The sequence below is a fragment of the Rattus rattus genome, chromosome 2, assembly GCF_011064425.1.
Source record: "Rattus rattus isolate New Zealand chromosome 2, Rrattus_CSIRO_v1, whole genome shotgun sequence".
NCBI lineage: Eukaryota > Metazoa > Chordata > Mammalia > Rodentia > Muridae > Rattus > Rattus rattus.
In genome coordinates this window covers 70,494,855-70,513,868 of record NC_046155.1, presented here as the reverse complement: position 1 = coordinate 70,513,868, position 19,014 = coordinate 70,494,855, and the positions used below count along the sequence as shown (strand labels likewise).

Genomic DNA, 19,014 nt, shown 5'->3' with positions numbered 1-19,014 from the left:
AATAATGAAAGGGCTTTTGATTATAAATTATTGTATAACAAGGAAGTGTGCAACCAATAAAAGATGGAGGTGAACTGAGACAGGAAAAAGAAAGAGAAAAACCTGAGAGAAAAAGAAAAATCTGAAGGAGAGAAATGCTGCAAGCTGTCTGAGCATAGCTTCAGAACTGCAGTGGTGGTCTGTCAGCTTGCACCTGCAGTTTTGCCCAAGACTGACTTGGTGCCCATGCAACCCTCCCATTCTCGAGAACTTGAGTGACTGAGTTTGGTCCTTGGCTGGAATACACGTAGTAGTATAATAAATATAATTAAGAAACACAAGAGAGGCAGAGATTGTTTTCATTATTGTACATTTATACAAAAGTACATAAATACCATGTTAGATAGTACACGACATTTATAACACAATAGAAATTGTGTAAGTTGAGTAAGAAAATATTGTACTAAGAAATTGAAATACTGATGGTGAAGATTTCCTTTTATCCGCCAGTGTCGTGTCAGAGTCCTTCCTTTGTGTTACAAAGGCAAGGTGTCAGGGAGTTAGCGCCTTCATACGTGCCACATGCACTGAAACACTGGAGGGGCTGGCAGTTCTCAAGACCAATTGTGCTGCCGTGGAAGGGACGGCAAGTGTCAGCATTGAGGCTGTTGACCCGGATGATCTGATCCTGGGTGGTCTTGCACGGATCAGAACAGAGTTGATCGTCTAACTCCTTTCCAGTTCTTAAGAAAAGACACGCAAAACAAGTTTAGAGTTTTCCTTCCCACTGAGCTTCTTACAACGATGAGGGCTATGTGAGAAAGTCCAGGGTGGGAGCCCATCATACATGTGACACCAGCCTTGGGTTAAAGCTCTCTGCTCCTTTCCCATTTTTTTCTCTCCTACAGTTGCTATGCATGTGAGACCAGGACACCATTATAAGTGAAGGAGAATGAATTGTACCCCAGTGGCTGCTACAGGCCCAGGAGGTGTGGAGATGATGGAGAAGGCCCAGCAGTTGGCTGGGCTCAGCTCTGGCCCCTACAATCTAAGTCCCTAGTAAGGGACACCATCTCTTGTCTGACCTACATCCCTGTCAGCCGTCCTCCATGGACTCTATTCTCATGGCCCACTTCACTCTTCCCAGTGAGTGTGGGAACAGGTGAGCTTCCCAGTGAGCAGAGAAGAGCTCACTCTGGCCAAGCTCTGTGTGAGTAGGAGACAGCCCATTCCCAAGGCATCCTCTGGCTTCTCCAGTCTACGTATAGTACTGAGTACAGAAAGGATGTCCGGCATCCTGATAAGTAACTGAAGGTTCACTCCCGTGTCTAAGTGACAGAAAAGTGATGCTGGCACCCATGCTGTCCAGGCTGAGAGCAGTTGACTTAGGGGCTCACAACCCCAAGCTAGGAGAACCCTCAAACTTCTGTGTCCACTTGCCCTCACTCTCAAACCTGACAGTGGCTCTTGACTTTCCCCTACAAAGGCAGTAAGAAGTGACCCAGCTCCAGCAGAGGGCCCCAGTGCCCCATGAGAGGGGTTATTGTTCATTCTTACCCACATGGATTCAGAGCCCTGGCTATTTTGGAGTAAAGACAGAGCACAACTCCTGTCAGTAGAAACATGGCTGCCAGGATCCCACTACCAATGATGATCATGATTATCGTCCGGAGGTCAAAAGAACTAAACATACCTGGGCGGAGAAGCAGAGAAGCAGTGAATGTGGCGTCCCTCCCACACACCCATAGCAGCCTCCACGTACTCCCCTCAGTAAGAGGGAGACGAACCTCAAACACAGACACCTGCAAACCAGACGGACTCTTTCTGGGGAGGTCTTACCTGGCCCAAGGTAGGTTAGAAGGGAAATTTTCAAATGTATAATTCACAGGCAATGAAAGCTAAAGGGCAGTCTGAAGACAGAAGGAGAGGCAGTGGAGGAGACACACGGGCAGGAGTTAAGAGACGCTCGGTAATAGATGGGCCTACCCTGGAACTAGCAGTTGCTTCCTGCACACTCACCTGGGCCTCCTGAATTCTGCTCATATTCAGAGTCACCCGTCTCTGCCCCCTGAGCGTGAGCTTCAAAGGCCTCATTAAAGAATGACCACTTCTAAGCCAGAACTCCAGTCTGAGAAGCTGGAAGAGCCATTGTGTAATTGCAGTGTGTTCTGGGCAGCAGGGTTGGGGGTGGAAATTCGAGTATTGAAAACCGTCCCTTTTTTTCTTTTCTTTTAAGACCCGAATCTTCAACATTTCTCATTTGGAATAATTAACTTCCTCAAACTTACCTCTGACACTCTCAGAGGGAAAGTGAGTGGGGGGTGACGGAGATGTTCTGGCCACCAAAGCCCACTTACTGCTTTCTGATTCTTCACTGCTGGGTGGAAGCCAATACTAATACAATTAGACAGCAATTAGATGAACAAAATAAACCTTAAGAAACAATGCCAATCATGGATTAACTCCCTAGGAGTTACTGGTCAGGGAGGCCCCAGAAACACCAAAAAAAAAAAAACAAAAACCCAAGGAATTCTAATGTTCTTTGCTGTCCATCGTAACTAGATGATAAGACCTTCTTGCTGAAGACACCATACTTTGGTGGCAAAACAGAGAAATCGATGTCGCAGTGATCAGGAAAGTTTCTCCTGATGATTAGCTTTCATAGGGACACAACGTGTTGTACAAACTCATAGGGGAAACGAGAGATCAGAGGTCTTCCTCAGTGCTGGACCCTGTGTGCTACAACACTAACCTGCCCAGCAGTATGTACCTTGGGTAGTATGTATGAGGCAATAGTAGCATTACTGTTTGGGGCGTAGGGTGGGGGTAACCCATTACTTTCTGACTGAATCTGAGGCTTGCTCCACAAGAGGGAATCCATGTCTGATAATATAATCCTGGTTTAAAAAAAAACTTGACTGAGGAAGTCTATCTAGGCTTTAGGAGGGAACCCATACTCTTACTTTGCTAAATGGTTATGTTAAGCTGCCTTTTAATATTCATATTTATACCCATAGGTCAATGCTGGCCTCCACTCCGGCCAGAGTAGGTTCTTTCTGCAGTGGGCAATAGTTAATGGCTACACTCATAACTGTTTAGAGTGCTAAGAATAAGTGACTTGAGTGGTAAGGCATAGATGGGACAAATATTATCAACTTTAGATCCTAAGGCTCAGGAAACATTGTGGAAAGGAAGCGGAAAGAAAATAAGAGTCAGAGGATGTGGCACGAAGACCACTGTGTGATGCTGTCTTGTGGCCATGGTTTCATGGCAGCTGTGATAATCTACATAAGACGGAGCCAATTAAAATCTCAGCATTTACAGGGTAGGGCCTCCTGAGGCCCGTACCTGGAGAACAGCTATTGGGGGTTTCTGGGAAAAGAGACACACTTGTCTTTGGGACATGACCACTACAAGCTTGCCCAAGCCATGGTGGATGGCTCCACACCTATGTGCACATAGGTGTCGCTTATTGAACTCAGTAGATTATAAAAGAAAAGACGACAAGAAGGTAGGAAAGAGATGTGAGGGGGATTTCTGGGTATGGGAGATGAAAGGCAGAGGGGTAGAATATGATCAAGATACGTAGTATTCATATGTAACATATGTGACATTTTAAAAGGATTTAAAATGTTACTCAAGACAGAAAGAAAATTGAAATTATTGAGGTCTAAGTTTGAAGAGCTTACTTTCAGAAGGGCGGCCTGCTGGAATGGACAGCCATTGTTAGCTCTTACATCTCGCCTAGTCTGGGACACATGCTGTGTGACATCAACTCTCTAGATACCAGCTTTCTTTCACAGAGTTCTGAATTCCGTTCCATGCTCAAACAAGCCTCATCACAACTTGCCCAAACATATCTGAATATGTGTAACTCCTAATTTCCCTTTTTAGACTCTATTTCTCCCAGAGAAACTTAGAATTTGACTGCTAATCAAAAGTAAAATTGGACTTTAAAAAAAGACGTAAGGTGAGAAAGCCAATGTCTTAGAATGTTCATTTATCTAAAAAGCCAATAATAGAAAACTGACTAGACTTTGTATTTTAGCTACCCAAATATGGGGTCATGCAAGAGAACTCAATCATAAACCCATTGGCGTCATATCATCCTTTATGGTTAAGATAAAAAGATCCCAAAGAACTGACACACGTAAGACACATGCTTTAATCATATTTCTCTGTCCTCAAGGTATTCCAATCCAGAGAAGCCAATGCAACAGGTTAGTCCTTGCTGCTCTGGGAAAAACCTGAGGCCAAGAATAGCAGTGACTATGTCAACCTTTTCAGGCCTAAAAAACTCCACATTCACAAGAGTCAGGAAGTGGGATCAGCTTAGATGTTCGTCCACTGATGATGGAATAATGAAAATACAGTACACATGCAGTAGTTCTCAGCTGCAAAGGAAGATGAAATAAAATGTGCAAGAGAATAGATGGAATTGGAAAAGCACTGGTGATATAGCCGAGGCCCAGAAAGATCAACTGCATTTCTCTCTCATATCTGGATCCTAGCTTGATATATTAAGATCTGTGTGTTTCATTTCAAGTACATATGTCCCGGTAGTCAGAAAGGGCCCAGGAGAGAGGAGAGAAGCATCTGAATGGAGGGGAGTAATGGTAGAACACATGATATTAAAATAGGGGGAAGGATATTGAGAGTTAAAGGCAGGGATTGGGGGGGGCAGGTGAATGAGGGAGAACAGAGGATGAGGGGTTGGTTAATGAAAACTAAGGCCACATCAAAGTTCTTGTAGAAACCCACTATGTCGTTAATTTTTAAAATGTAATTTTAGAGGAGCTAGGGAGTTAAGAGCACTTGTTGCTCTTGTGTTTGCAGAGGACCCAGGTTCTACTCCCAGCACCCACACGGCAGCTCACAACCATCTATATCTCCAGTCCCAGAGAAACCTATGCCCTCCTCAAACCTACATGGGCATCAGGAATACATACATACATGCAGGCGAAACACTAACACAAAATAACTCTAAAATATTAAATATGTAACATTTTAAGGAAGTACAAAGTTGAAACATATGTAGCACGGGTAGACAGTGCTACTCCCAGAAAACATAGCTTATTAAATGAAAAGTCTTAATGCCATGCATGGAATACTCAAAGAGAAACACTGTTGGTTGGGCACCATAATTGGATTGTAAGCCTCTATAGCTAAAGATACCACAGGCTTTACTTTCAGAACATAGAGAAACCAAGTTGGAACTGACAGGAAAACTTTTTTTCCCCTAATGGCTACCTTGCAAGGGCCTGAAGGTGCTTTGTAGGCCTCATGGGTAGAAAAGAGATCAATGAACCCTGAATACTATAATACTAACCTGCCAGGCCCCATGTAGCCACTTGAGCAATAGTGGCATGACCATTATGGGGAGAGGACAGAGGTAACCAACTGCTTTCTGATTGGAGTTGAGGTGTACTCCACAAGAAGAAATCTGTGCCTGGAACTGTAAGCCTGAGGAAAACAAAAACCTTGCCTGCTGTCCTAGTTTTCTCTTCTTTTGTTGTGACAAAACACTGACCAAAAGCAACTTAAGAGAGAAAAATATTTACTTAGCTTACAGGTTTGTAACCTATTACCAAAGGATACTGAGGAAGGAACTTAAGACAGAAACATGGAGGCAGGAACCGAAGCAGAGACCATGGAAGAACACTGCTTACTGGCTTACTCCCCATGGATCACTCCACTTTTTATAAAACTCAGACCACCTGCCCAGAGGTGGCAGAGTCCACAGTGGGATGGGACCTCCCATATCAATCATCTATCAAGTAAGCGCCCTCCCCACGCTTGTCTACAGGCCAATCTGATAAAGGCATTTTCTCAACTGGATGTTCCCTCTTCTCAGATGACTCCAGCTTGTTGACAAAAATAAGACTGAAGGGAAAGTTGAGTGACAATTATTCCTAGTGTATAAGCTGATGCCCTGATCACTCCATGGTGTGATTCAGGGGAAGAAGGTTTTTATTGTAAATAAGAGAGAAAACAAGCAGAGGCATCTGGAAGGGGGGAGTTGAGGATAGGGGAGGAGGTGAGAAGAGCTAGGATGCTAGCGTGAACTTCAAAGTATGTAACAGGTACTTGTGACAATGAGGGGTTCTTGAGGCCAGGATGTGCTTAGGTATGGTAACAGGCCCCATAGATAGTCATCTGACCCTTCTGCCTTTTGAAATTTGGAGGGAAAGGAGTTCCCTTTGAACCTGACACCTTGATTCCCAAATGCTATGGCTTTCGGATAACTGACATATTCCTGGGAGTCTAAAGGCCATGCATATGTATAAAGTCGTGTGCCTAAGTAGGGTTATAAACACTCCTAGAAAAGTGTGAGCTAGCCCTAAGCTACTGGAGGATGTTGGAGGCCCTTCCTTTGGAAGAAGGGGCTGAGACATGGTTCTCTGCTGCAGGCATGACCCAAAGGTACACTGAGCCTCTCAGCAAAGACTGGGAGATTTTGTTGTTGTTCCAAGAATTTAAGAAAACCTTTGTCTAACTATTAACCACCTCTGGGCAAATCAGTGTCCACATACAACAAAGGACACAGCTGTTAGAGAATCAGCTGGGCAAGTCACTAAAGAAACTACATAATCCAACAGCAGCAACGGCAGTCCTGGGAACACAGAAGATGCCATGTTGTACCACTTAAAATATCTGCTTTTCAGGCTGGGAGGTGGTGGCACATGCTTTTAATCCCAGTGCTCAGGAGGCAGAGGCAGTTCGAGGCCAGCCTCAAACTGGTCTATGGAGTGAGTTCCAGAGTGAATTCCAGGACAGCTAGGGCTACACAGAGAAATCTTGTCTTGAAAAATCAAAAAGAAGTAAACAAACAAATAATCTAGTTTTCAAAACTGACTATAAATCTTTGAAAAGTAGAATCCAAAAAAAAAAAAAAAAAAAGAACTATCAATCAAGATGTTATTTGAAAAGAACAAGTAAGACTTTGGCCCTACTTTGAAAAAGATTTAATTTGGCCATTTAAAAATTATGTTCAAAGAAAGCCACATCTAAAGAACTACGAGAAAATATGTATCATAAAGAATACTTATAAAAAGAGAACTATAATGAAAAGCCAGGTAGAAGTTATGGAGTTGGGACCTATCATAACACTAAGCAGAACTTGATAGTCAATTTGAGCATGCAGGAGAAAGAATCCGCTAACTGGAAGATGGGCCAACTGCAGGTATCCAGACAAAGGGTAGAAGTAAGTCCAGGGCTTTCTGTTTGTTCCAATTGTGGGAAGAGCTTGGGCCATTCCCATGCTCACATCAAGAATCTGAATGAACTGAGAATCAGCAACTCTACAGAAGACAGCTATAGACTACAGTCAGGGCCAACAGCCCTTCCCTAACGCGCACGGACAGCTGAGTTTACCAGCAGCAGAAACCCTCCAAGAGCCGGCAACATGTAAGAGTTCCAGAGAGACATTATCATATTTTCTGGGGCTAGGTGATGGTTAGCTAAAGCGTTTGAACTCCTGGATGTCCAGTCTGAAAGTGGGAAAGATGTATACTCTTCGCCATTGTATGTCAGAAGTACATAACTTTAACTTCACAGGGCTGACAGTAAAAAGATTGCCTCAAGTCTTGATACTGTTTTAGTTATTTTATGTTATATGCATGATATAGATAGATAGATAGATATAGATAGATAGATATAGATATATGGAGAGAGAATTTCCTTAAATGCATTTTCTTAATCTTTTCCTTTCAGCTGAGATGTGTAATTGGGTGTCTATTGCTAGGTGACAAGTGTAACATCAGGCTCAAAACTTGTCTCAGGTAACTTGATCCCTCTGGAAACTGAACCTTCTCACCAAAGAAATAACTTCTGTTCCTGGGAAGAAATCTGCATCTGAACAAAGCCGAGAAGGTAAGTAGCCTAGTAGGGGGTGTGGAGCTTTTTCTGAGGTCACCTTAGGTTAAAATTAGTAAATAAATAAATAAATAAATAAGGCTGGAGAGATGGCTCGGCAGGTTAAGAGCACTGGCCGTTCTTCCAGAGGTTGTGAGTTCAAATCCCAACAACCACATGGTGGCTCACAACCATCTGTAATGAGATCTGATGCCCTCTTCTGGCCTGCAGGCATACATGCAGGGAGAACATTGCATACATAATAAATAAATAAATCCTTTAAAAATAAATAAATAGTTCCTGGAAAAGAAGTCAAGGGGAAAAAATCATACAGCACAAATCTGTCTAAAATAGGTGTCCTCTCTAACTGTCATTTGTTCAACCATGTAGGGTGAGACTCTGCCAGTGTCACTGAAAGTGGGCTTGAATCTTGGTAGTGAAGAGATTTACATTGTTTCACTGTACAGCTGAAACACTGCCAATCATGTAAGGATGTTCAAACACCGCGATCCACCATTGTCTTTGGAAATAATTGAAAGTTAACCAGTTTTTGATCAACAGACTCTCAAATGGTGGACTTTAAGTGGTCCAAAATAGTATTTGTATTTCTTGGAACACAAATGTCCAAATGGAATTTGGAATTCTGAGGAGGTGGGGCTGTGGGTTGATGTCACACAGGCTGGCTTGGTGCTAGCATCCCTGGTAGACCTCAGACCTCCAACAGTGAGGCCCATCGGCCCATATCTTAACTGATCTAACAGGTGTGTTTATTGGGATCCTTCTTTCTCAAATCACAGGGGTGTGTGTGTGTATGTGTGTGTGTGTGTGTGTGTTTAAATAATTATCCTTAATTTAATGCTGGACAGATGACTTGGTTTTGTAGTCATATTGTTTTCTGTCCTCTCTGGGCTTGCTGTTTCCTGGCTTCAGATGCTAGACTAAGCCTATTGCTTAGTCCAGAAGAGGATTCTGTGGGAGGATTAAGGTTTAGCAGGGAGGCACATAGCCTGCTAGAAGACAGACTGAGCCATAAGAGACTCCTGAGAACACTGGTTCATGGTCTGTGCAAGCCTCTGTCGCAGCCTTGGCAAGGGGTTGGCTAGAAGCGTTCAAATCTTTTAAATACTGAGAGCAAAACTTAGTTTGTCTGTTTTCCGCCCCCCCCCCCCAAAAGCACCACTTTCAAAATAGAGTTGTGGACCTTCTAAGCAGTTTTGGGCAATAACATTTTGAAGAGCCATTCCCTGAATCCATAAAGGTCTAACCCAACGTACTTGATTCTCTGTGCGCACACTTCATAAGGCTTGTGGAGAGGCCCCAGAGCAGGTTTGTTTGTTCTTCAAGGGCCTCTCACTGCCTGATAAATGGATTTTACAATCAAGTCCCTTTTCAACCACAAACACACCCTCCTACTTACCTGAGGTCAGCTCGGGCCACCCTGAAGAATTCCATAAATCTATACGTTAGGTCCTTTCTTTTTCACTGAAGAAATTTGGGGGAGGGGATGGCCAAGTGGCTCTTTGGGAGTGAAGCCACTTGAACTGTTTGAACTTCTTTGCCAGATGTGAGAGATGTTCGACTTGAGGACGAAAGTTATGATTGGTATCGCTAGCACTTTGCTGATAGCTGCAATTGTACTGATAACTGTCGTCTTCTGTCTTTACCTGAAAATATCCAAGGCCCTGAAGTGAGTAGTGGGGGTCTGAGGGGACAACACTGGGGCCCTCTGCTGGAGCTGGGTCACTTCTTACTGCCTTGGTAGGGGAAAGTCAAGAGCCACTGTCAGGTTTGAGAGTGAGGGCAAGTGGACACAGAAGTTTGGGGGTTCTCCTAGCTTGGGGTTGTGAGCCCCTAAGTCAACTGCTCTCAGCCTGGACAGCATAGGTGCCAGCATCACTTTTCTGTCACTTAGACACGGGAGTGAACCTTCAGTTACTTATCAGGATGCCGGACATCCTTTCTGTACTCAGTACTATACGTAGACTGGAGAAGCCAGAGGATGCCTTGGGAATGGGCTGTCTCCTACTCACACAGAGCTTGGCCAGAGTGAGCTCTTCTCTGCTCACTGGGAAGCTCACCTGTTCCCACACTCACTGGGAAGAGTGAAGTGGGCCAAGAGAATAGAGTCCATGGAGGACGGCTGACAGGGATGTAGGTCAGACAAGAGATGGTGTCCCTTACTAGGGACTTAGATTGTAGGGGCTAGAGCTGAGCCCAGCCAACTGCTGGGCCTTCTCCATCATCTCCACACCTCCTGGGCCTGTAGCAGCCACTGGGGTACAATTCACTCTCCTTCACTTGTAATGGTGTCCTGGTCTCACACGCATAGCAACTGTAGGAGAGGAAAAGATGGGAAAGGAGCAGAGAGCTTTAACCCAAGGCTGGTGTCACATGTATGATGGGCTCCCACCCTGGACTTTCTCACATAGCCCTCATCGTTGTAAGAAGCTCAGTGGGAAGGAAAACTGTAAGCTTGTTTTGTGTGTCTTTTCTTAAGATGCGCAAGGGAAATTGAAAGCTGTATGGATCCAACCAAGGCGGCCTCTGAGAAGATGATCCGGGGCAAGCCCATCATTGCTGATCCTTGTCGTCCCCTCCAGTGTTGTGACAACTGTAGCCTCTTTAAGGATGTTGGCGCCATGCCACCTTGCTTTTGTGGCACAAATGAGGGACTCTGACATGGCAATGGTGGACACAAAAATCTTCACAATCAGTATTCCCTTCTTAGTAGAATGCTTTATTTTTCAAGTCAATTTCTGAAATGTTTATATTCTTAATTACTCTCTAATATGGTCTTTATGTACTTTAAGCACACAATAATCAAAATGCTCCTGTACCTTTAATTGGTGATGGCAATGGTTATGAATGTCCTTTATTGTAAATTTTTTTCTCACTTGGAGACTTGAGGCAACTAGCCTGTCACCGGATGCCACACTCACTCCAGTGGAGTCTGTGTGACCTGAAGCTCTTGTGTTTCGTTTCTATCCAGAACAGAGGCAGGTGCCTGGAATGGCTTGGCCTCCTGGAGGTCCTGGCCGTCTCCCTACAGAAAGATGATGACTAGGGTCTATGCTTGCGGTGGAGGTACCTTCTGTGTTCTAGCCTTGGTGATCTTAGCAACTTTAAGCCTGTCAACAATATCTGATTTTAAGAATATAGCAGTGTGGGAAGGTCATGTACCTTTAGATGTCTCAGGAACTGAAAGTTCAGAGACGGAAACGTCTTACACCATCATGATCCTGATGAACTCAACGGCTGCGATGAATTCAACTTCTGCACCCATTAGTTCCCAGCAAATAGGAGAGAAATTAATTGCAGCTGTTAAGAACATGACTGTTCCAGAAAAGCCTTTTCCCCCTTTTGGGAAAGTTTTGTTTAGCATGATTCAGAATAATAGTGACTCTTTTGGAAAGATCATGGATAAGTTCCAACAAGTTGAAAAAACTTATCAGGAGTTAACTAGAAGGAAAAGAAAAATTAATATCGAACAAGAAATGAAAGAAATTATAGAATGGTTACAAAAGTTTCCATATTATTCTGAGGGCCATAAATATAAAGTTTAAACTTTATTAAAACAAAGGTAAATGTTGAATGCATACCTGGTGCCCACAAGTCTGGCAGTATAACTGCAGTTTTCTAAACTATTGTTTGCAGTTGAGAATTGTTTCCTAGACTATATGTTCTGCTTTCCTCCTTACAAGGGACATTGGTGGGGTGATGAATAAGAGCTGGATGACTGCCAATTATGATGTACCTGTTCTAACTGCTTAAATCTATGCCAAGAAGTAAAGCTTTTCACAGCAGCACACACCTCGAGTTTGTGTCTGTCTGTCGCGACGAATCCGTTCTCTACCTGAAATCCAAGCCTTGGTCACTCTGCTGACACACTCCCCTGGGTGGTCTGCGGCAACCGGACTATGCTGCAGTGTAAGCAAAGGGGACATGTAAGCAGTTTTAAAGACAGGACGTTATTTTGCTAAATGTCTAAAATAATTTTAAAAGTTAGGTTCAAGACTGAAACTTCCTGTGCCCAAAGAGACAACAACGCCTCTAAGTGAGATGACTTTTTCCAAGCTAAATTCTTTCTGAATTCTGTTCCATGCTGCTCCTGGGTTTTTTGTTTGTTTGTTTGTTTTCATTCTTTTTTGCTTCCTTCCTTTTTCTTTTTCATTTTTACTGTATAGTACTTAAATTTAACTGAAGATTTTTTTTCCATACAATAAATTCTGATTTTAGCCCCATTTCCCCCAACTCCTCCCAGAGCCTCCCCACCTCTCCACACACCCAAGTCCATATCCTTTCTTGCTTTCCTACATTAGAAAACAAAGGGGTATCTAAAGAGGAAAAAAAATAACAGACAAACCTGAATAGGACAAACCGAGCAAATGAACAGAGAAACAGAGTAAAAGAAAACACACACACAAGAAACACAGACACAGAGAAAACACATTAGAAAACGTGGAAGTCCCCTAAATACTACATTAGAAAGCATAATGTATAAGCAAAGACCTGTAGTGTAAGAAAAAGAAAAAAGAGAGATCCCAGACAAAGCATTGTGAGAGCTAACAAAAAGCCCTCCAAAAATACCACCGAGTTCAGTTTGTGTTGGCCATCTACTTTTGGGCATGGGACCGGGTCTTAAGAGTGGTTTGTACATACAGCGAGACACTTTCGAGAAAACAAATTTTTCACTTGCAAATTAAGTGGTTATCAACTGGAGACAGCTTCTCAGTCAGGAATGTGGGCTGTGTTCACTTGCATTTAAATGCTGAGACCCCAAACCTATGCAGGCCCTTTGCCTGCCGCCAGTCTCTGAGTTCCTGTGTGCATCGACTCTGCTGTGTATAGAAGGTATCGTTTACTCAGTGTCCTCCACCTCTCTGGCTCTTAGAATATTCCTGCCCCTTTCTGTAGGTTTCCCTGAGCCACATATGAGGGGAAGGAATAGCTTGATCCTACTCAGGATCAAGAAGTCCAGGGTTTCTCCATCTCTGGGAAGTGCTCACAGAGGCCGGAAGAGGATGGTGGATCTCTTAAAGCTGGAGTTACAGTTGGGAGCTACCTGGCATGGGTACTGGAAACCAAACTTCTGTAATCTAGAAGTGTAGCAAGCACTCGTAACTACTGAGCCATGGTTCCATTTATTAAATATTAAAAGTAGCACCATTAAAAAAATTCTTACCAGAAAGTATATAGTAACAGGAACTAAAACACTCGAGGGTTTGGTGAGTCTGATTTCCAAGGATCAGGTTGACTAATCTGTTGCCAAGTTGCCAAATTCAAGTCCATTCTGGTAACTTTTCTCAGTGCTGAAACCAATTCCTGATAGTAATACAGGGAAGGAAGGTTTGTTCTGCCTTCACAGTTTCAGGATAGTGTTCTGGGATGATTCAGTGGCAGGAGCATGAGGCAGCTGGTGACACAACAATGTCCTTAGTCAGGAAGCCAGAGAGAGGGATGCTGGTCCCCAGCTTGCTTTCCCCTTTGTATTCAGGCTAGGACCAATGGCAGCCACACACATGTAGGGTTGGTGTTCCCACCTTGACCCAGGTAATTCCCTCCCAGGTACATCCAAAGGTTTGACTCCTAGATGATTCTAGATCCTGTTGACAACCAGTATTAATCATCACAGGGTGTTAAGAATTATAGGAAGATCCATTGCTCGGGGCTGCACAGGTCCTAACAAACCAGACTAAACAAGAATGGAGTGAGTGTATTAGTAAGAGGTCTCTAGAGGAATAGAACCTATAGAATGAATATGGTCCAACTAGTCTAACAATGGCTATCTACCAATGGAAGGTCCAAGAATCCAGTAATTGCTCAGTCCATGAGGCTGGATGTCGTCAGTATATACCAGAATCCCAAAGAAGCAGGCTCTAACGCCAGTGAAGGAATGGACTTGCCAGTGAGAGAGAGAGCAAGCAGGCGACGAGCAAACATCCTTTATGTCTGCTGCTCCCAGATAGTGTGGCTCGGATTAAAAGTGGGTCTTCCCACTTTAAACGACTTAAGAAAAAATTCCCAGAAGCTGTAGCCAGCTGCTTAAGTTTAAGTCAATTTCAAGTGAAGTCAAGATGACAACCGAGAACATTCATCACGAGTTCCCTCCTCCTCAACTTAACACACAATTACATCTCCTTATGCCGTCCTTAAATCCCAAATGAAAACAATAACCAGGCCATAACTGTACCTTACCTGACATAACCACCCCAGGTACAGTCACAAATGCCTTATCTATTTAGCCAGTTCGTGATTACGCTTGGCATGGTATAACTATCCCTCATGCAACTGTGAACACGTAAGCTTGAGACTAGGTGGCACGGTCCACTGAGGTACTGGAACTTAAAGAATTACAACCACTGATATCCCCTTAATTGATGTTACATTACATGATAAACACATTGAAGAAAGAAAACAAATATTTGTACAAACATGCATAACAATGTATGACAGAAACTCATGCCAATTATAAGTCACTTGTGCAACTGATCATGCAGCCGTGGCTAGTTTTTCTAAGTATCTTCCTCTACTGCTCCATCTGCCTTTCCTCCACCTTTAAGCAAATACCTTATCAGGTCTTGACGCTTTTTCTTAGAATGACCCAACCTTCATTCCTGAAGGGTCTGTGTCCTTTGTCATCCTACCTGCATTAGGCTGTTGTGGTTTCCCACTAACTTTAACCACAGGGCATGGTAGTAACCAAGAGAAACCCTCAAGGACCTCTTGTGCTCCAAACATAATCTTCTTTATCTCAATTGTGAAGAAGCAATTTGAATCAATCACCCCTCCTAGAAAAGTTATTCCTTTCTTAGCCTGTTGTCTTAAGGGCATCAGAGGCCCAAGGAGAAGTCTGAGGTTCCAGTTCAATGGAATGTTTATTGTGGCTCCTGGCAGGAGTGCTACCTGATCTGAGACCAAAACTTCCAGCCAGCAAAACTAAAGGTAGTCACAGGAAAAGGAGGCAAAATGTTTCCTAGTGGATTACTAGGAGTGACAGTGAATGGAACTATTGCCTTTCTCGCCCCTTAATTCCTGAACCTGGCTGTGGGAGAAACTGTTCCTTACATTGAATGCTGATTCAAAGCATATACTGCTTTCTAGAGAACCCTGCCCTAGTCCCCCATGCTGCTGCCACCTAATTAGTGCTGTAACTGTGTCTTCAAAAAGCCATTCTATCTATCAGGGCAGCTGCTTCAGGATGGTGGGGAATGTGGTAAGACCAGTGGACTCCTTGATTATGGGCCCACTGTCACACTTCTCTGGCTGTGAAGTGAATCCCTTGGTCAGAAGCAATATTGTGCAAATACGGTGGGTAAGGTATCCTGTAAGTCCATGGAATGGTAGTTTGGGCAGAAGCATTACGTGCAGGAAAGGCAACTTCATAAACAGAACAAATAACAGTAAGGAGGAAGTGGTCCAGTGTAGTCAACCTGCCAGACAGCTGCTTAGCTATCCCAGGGAATAGTGCCACATCTAGGACTCAGTGTTAGTCTCTGCTCTTGGCAGATCCGGCACCCAGCAGCAGCAGCAGCCGTTGCCAAGGTTAGCCTTGGTGAGTGGAAATCCACGTTGTCGAGCCCATACATAACCTCCATCTCTGCCATCATGGTCACTCTGTCCACGTGCCCACTGGGCAATAACAGAGATAGGTGGGTCAAAAGAGGTTGACTGTCACAGAGCAGGTCATCTTATTTGATTACTGAACTCCTCCTCTGCCGAAGTCACCCTGTGATGAACATTTACACAGGACACAGTATCATTGTATCCTTCGTCCATTTGGATAGATATATCCACATACTTCTTCCCCAGATGTCTTACAAAATTTCCAGTCATGCTCTTTCTAAGTCTCTGACCATCATATAAAATAAATTTATACATACATATAATATATACATATATATATATACTATAATTTATACATATATATAATAAAATAAAAATTATATAAAAATAAAATATAAATAAATATATAAATATATTATATATAAAATGACATATATAACTTATTAGAACAGCTTACAGGCTGAAGTCCAGCTAGTCCACAATGGCTGTCTATCAGTGGAAGGTCCAGGAATCCAGTAGTTGTTCAGTTTACAAGGCTAGATGATTCAGCTGGTCTTCAGTATGTACCAGAATCCCAAAGTAGTAGACTGTAATGACAGTGACAGAATGGACTTGCCATTCACTGAGAGTGAGAACAAACAGGCAAGAGAGCAAGCTTCCTTCTTCCATGTCCTTCATACAGGCTGCCACTAGAAAGTGTGCCCCAGATTAAAGGTAGATCCTCTCACCTCAAAAGATTAGGATTAAATGTGTACCTTCCCACCCCAAACGATTCAAATTAAAAGTGGGTTTTTTCCTCTTCCAAGGATTTAATTAAGAAAAAACCCTCACAGGTGTACCCACCTACTTGGTTTTTAGCTAATTCCAGATGAAGTCAAAGTTGACAACCAAGAACAGCCACCATGGTGACAGACTATGTGCTACACGATAAGCCTGGACTTAGAAACCAACCAGTTTTCCAAAACACTGGGCGTGCACAGCATCCAGTCCCCACGGCTACTATTCACCTGAGCGACAAAGAGCAGCGAGTTCTGTTTTAGTTCCATATGAACTCGCTTTGAGATAGCCTATCTAGTTTTTATTCCTTAATTGTGCTTTTATTGACCTTGTGATGGAAAAGTTCTGCTCATCAGTGACTCTCGCTCCCAGACTGCTAATAAAAACATCAATTCCATCTTGAAACGAAATTTGCTATGATTTTGTTTTGTGACTGGAGATCATTCCTTAGGATACCTCATAGGTTCTAGGCCTTCTGCTCTCAGCGCAGAGAAGTCATAGTTACTGTCCTCAAGGTCAACAAAAGAAGCAAGCAAGCCTTGGCCAGGCATTACGGTACAAGTCTGTAATCCTAGCACTCAGGAGGCAGCGGAGACCATAGGATCAGAAGTTCAAGGCCAGCCGTGACTACATAAAACAATATATAAAATAAACCCTTGAGAACAACCTCCATGTAGTGGTGCAAGTGCTGGAGGAGACACAGCTCTGGCGCCTGCAGCAGCGCCTCCCCGCTTGGGTAAAGCCGTTCAGATAAAGGCGAATTCTGGCTTTGCAGCTGAAAAGAATTTCAGGTTAAGCCAGTATAAAGTAGAGTTGTAGTTTATCAGAGACAGTGTAAGAATAGGGCTAATAGAGAGGAGCTCAGATCTCAGCCAAAATGTGACTGTGGGATTCTTACAGGAGAAGTATCCCTCATGTCTTTCTGAAAGCCATATATAGAATTTTGTTGACTTCCAAGGCTATTATCTTGAAAGGGTTGTTAAATGTAAATGCAGTCACCAAATACTCCTGGGGTATGCTGGACAGGATTACAACTGTAGCACACTAGATGGGATAGCTTCACTGTGAACAAAAGTAGGGAGTTCCCTGAAAATACCCAAGAGAATATTAAGGACATAAGGTCATGTATGCTATCTTAACCTTTTTTTTTTTTTTTTTTTTTTTTTTTTTGATGGTGGAGCATTGATAAAGGGTCTCACTGGGTATTCAGGACTGATTGGCCTAGAATTTGCTATGTAGATCAGGCTAGCCTCCAACTCAACTGATAGCCTTGCAGGATTAAAAGTGGGCACCACCATGTCCAACTTGTTTGTTTTGTTTTTCGAGGTAGAGTTTCTCTGTGTAGCCCTGGCTGTCCTGGAACTGACTCTGTAGACCAGGCTGTCCTCAAATTCAGAGATCCACCTGCCTCTGCCTAAAAGGAGATTAAAAGTGTGCTACCACTTACAGCTAAACTTATTTATGTGTCTTTTTAAATGTAAAAGTGCTCCGTCTGCATGTATACCTATATGCCTGAAGAGAGCATCAGATCCCTTTATAGGTGGCCATGAGCCACCATGTGGCTGCTGGGAATTGAATTCAAAACCTCTGGAAGAGTAGCCAGTGTTCTTAGCTGCTGAACCATCACACCCAGCTTTTTAGCATTCTTTTTTGGAAATATTTCTATATAAAAGAAAGGATTGCCTGTATGTAAGCAACCTTCAGAACAAATGTTAGTAAACATTCTTGATTTTCAGGTGGAAAGACACCACAACCACACTTTAAAGGTTCCACTCACTCTGCATAATCTTCTCTTGTTATTTTATCTGCAATCATGCATACCACTGAGGTAGCTCCAGACATGGTAGGAGCAGGCCATGTGTTCTACATCTCAGGCCAAGTATAGCAGGGGTGAGACTGAGAAACACCCACAAACTACAGTACTTTTAGTGAAGTAAAACACAAGTGCCTGAGGAAAACACCCAGGGTTGACCTCTGGCTTACACACACACACACATACACTCACACACTCACATACACACACACACACACACACACACACACACTCACACACACACACACACACACACACACACACACACACTCACACACACACACACACACACACTCGCACACACATACACACACACACACACTCCACACACACACACACACACACACTCTTTACACACACACACACTCACACACACACACACTCACACACACTCACACACACACCTTCACACACATTCACTCACACACACAGACACCACACAGAGACACTCACACACACACACACTACACACACACACACACACTCACACACACACACACTCACACACACACACATACTCACACACACACACACACACACACACACACACACACACACACACACCCTGAAATGCAGACAAACATCCAATTCATCTCATAGTGCATTTCCTTGAGCACCTCTTGTTCTACAATACTCTTGCTCTACAAGAGATTCATGTCCAGAGGATTGGTTCAGGAAAGAAAGTTATGGCTGGAAAACACCAAGCTAAGTAAGATTCAGGCTTCAAAGAGGCATAAGCAAGACATGGAGGAGGGGAAAGATCCTTACTGTGAGCAGAGAGTAGCTGGGAGCAAGAGAAGCATCCTTCCTGTGAAGACATTTAAACGTCTTCCAGGTCATCAGAGATAGATGGGGAGAACAGAGGCAGTGAGGAGCTGCTGGTGGCCAAGTCCAGGGAGGTCTGAGAAGCCCTGAGAGCTCTAACCAGTGTAAACATTCTTTGCAGCACCAGAGGAAGAAGTCAGATGAGAAAGAAAGGGAGGTTTTCTTACAGACAGAAGTAGATGCGACAGGGAGTGGACACTGCT

At 43.5% G+C, this 19,014-nt stretch overlaps 2 protein-coding genes across 2 annotated transcripts; one reads left to right on the top strand and one right to left on the bottom strand.

Moving 5' to 3' along the window:
- Positions 1-428: 428 nt before the first annotated feature.
- Positions 429-1,775, bottom strand: LOC116891409 (protein FAM24A-like). Its single transcript, XM_032892436.1, has 2 exons — positions 1,537-1,775; positions 429-722 (listed from the first exon to the last, which is right to left on the bottom strand). The coding sequence occupies exons 1-2, from the start codon at positions 1,668-1,670 to the stop codon at positions 497-499; spliced, it is 360 nt and encodes a 119-aa protein (XP_032748327.1). The 5' UTR covers positions 1,671-1,775; the 3' UTR covers positions 429-496.
- Positions 1,776-2,511: 736 nt separating this feature from the next.
- LOC116891410 (protein FAM24A) lies at positions 2,512-11,641 on the top strand. The gene is made up of 5 exons (XM_032892437.1): positions 2,512-2,741; positions 3,874-3,949; positions 7,693-7,851; positions 9,396-9,520; positions 10,331-11,641. The coding sequence occupies exons 4-5, from the start codon at positions 9,405-9,407 to the stop codon at positions 10,509-10,511; spliced, it is 297 nt and encodes a 98-aa protein (XP_032748328.1). The 5' UTR covers positions 2,512-2,741; positions 3,874-3,949; positions 7,693-7,851; positions 9,396-9,404; the 3' UTR covers positions 10,512-11,641.
- Positions 11,642-19,014: the final 7,373 nt, after the last annotated feature.

What these genes read in the sequence shown, in the direction of transcription:
- LOC116891410 (XM_032892437.1), top strand. Translation starts at nt 9,405, where the DNA reads ATGTTCGACTTGAGGACGAAAGTTATGATTGGTATCGCTAGCACTTTG. An exon ending in AAAATATCCAAGGCCCTGAA is followed by an intron (nt 9,521 to 10,330) that starts GTGAGTAGTGGG and finishes TCTTTTCTTAAG; the next exon opens with ATGCGCAAGGGAAATTGAAA.
- LOC116891409 (XM_032892436.1), bottom strand. Translation starts at nt 1,670, where the DNA reads ATGTTTAGTTCTTTTGACCTCCGGACGATAATCATGATCATCATTGGT. An exon ending in AGGGCTCTGAATCCATGTGG is followed by an intron (nt 723 to 1,536) that starts GTAAGAATGAAC and finishes TCTTTTCTTAAG; the next exon opens with AACTGGAAAGGAGTTAGACG.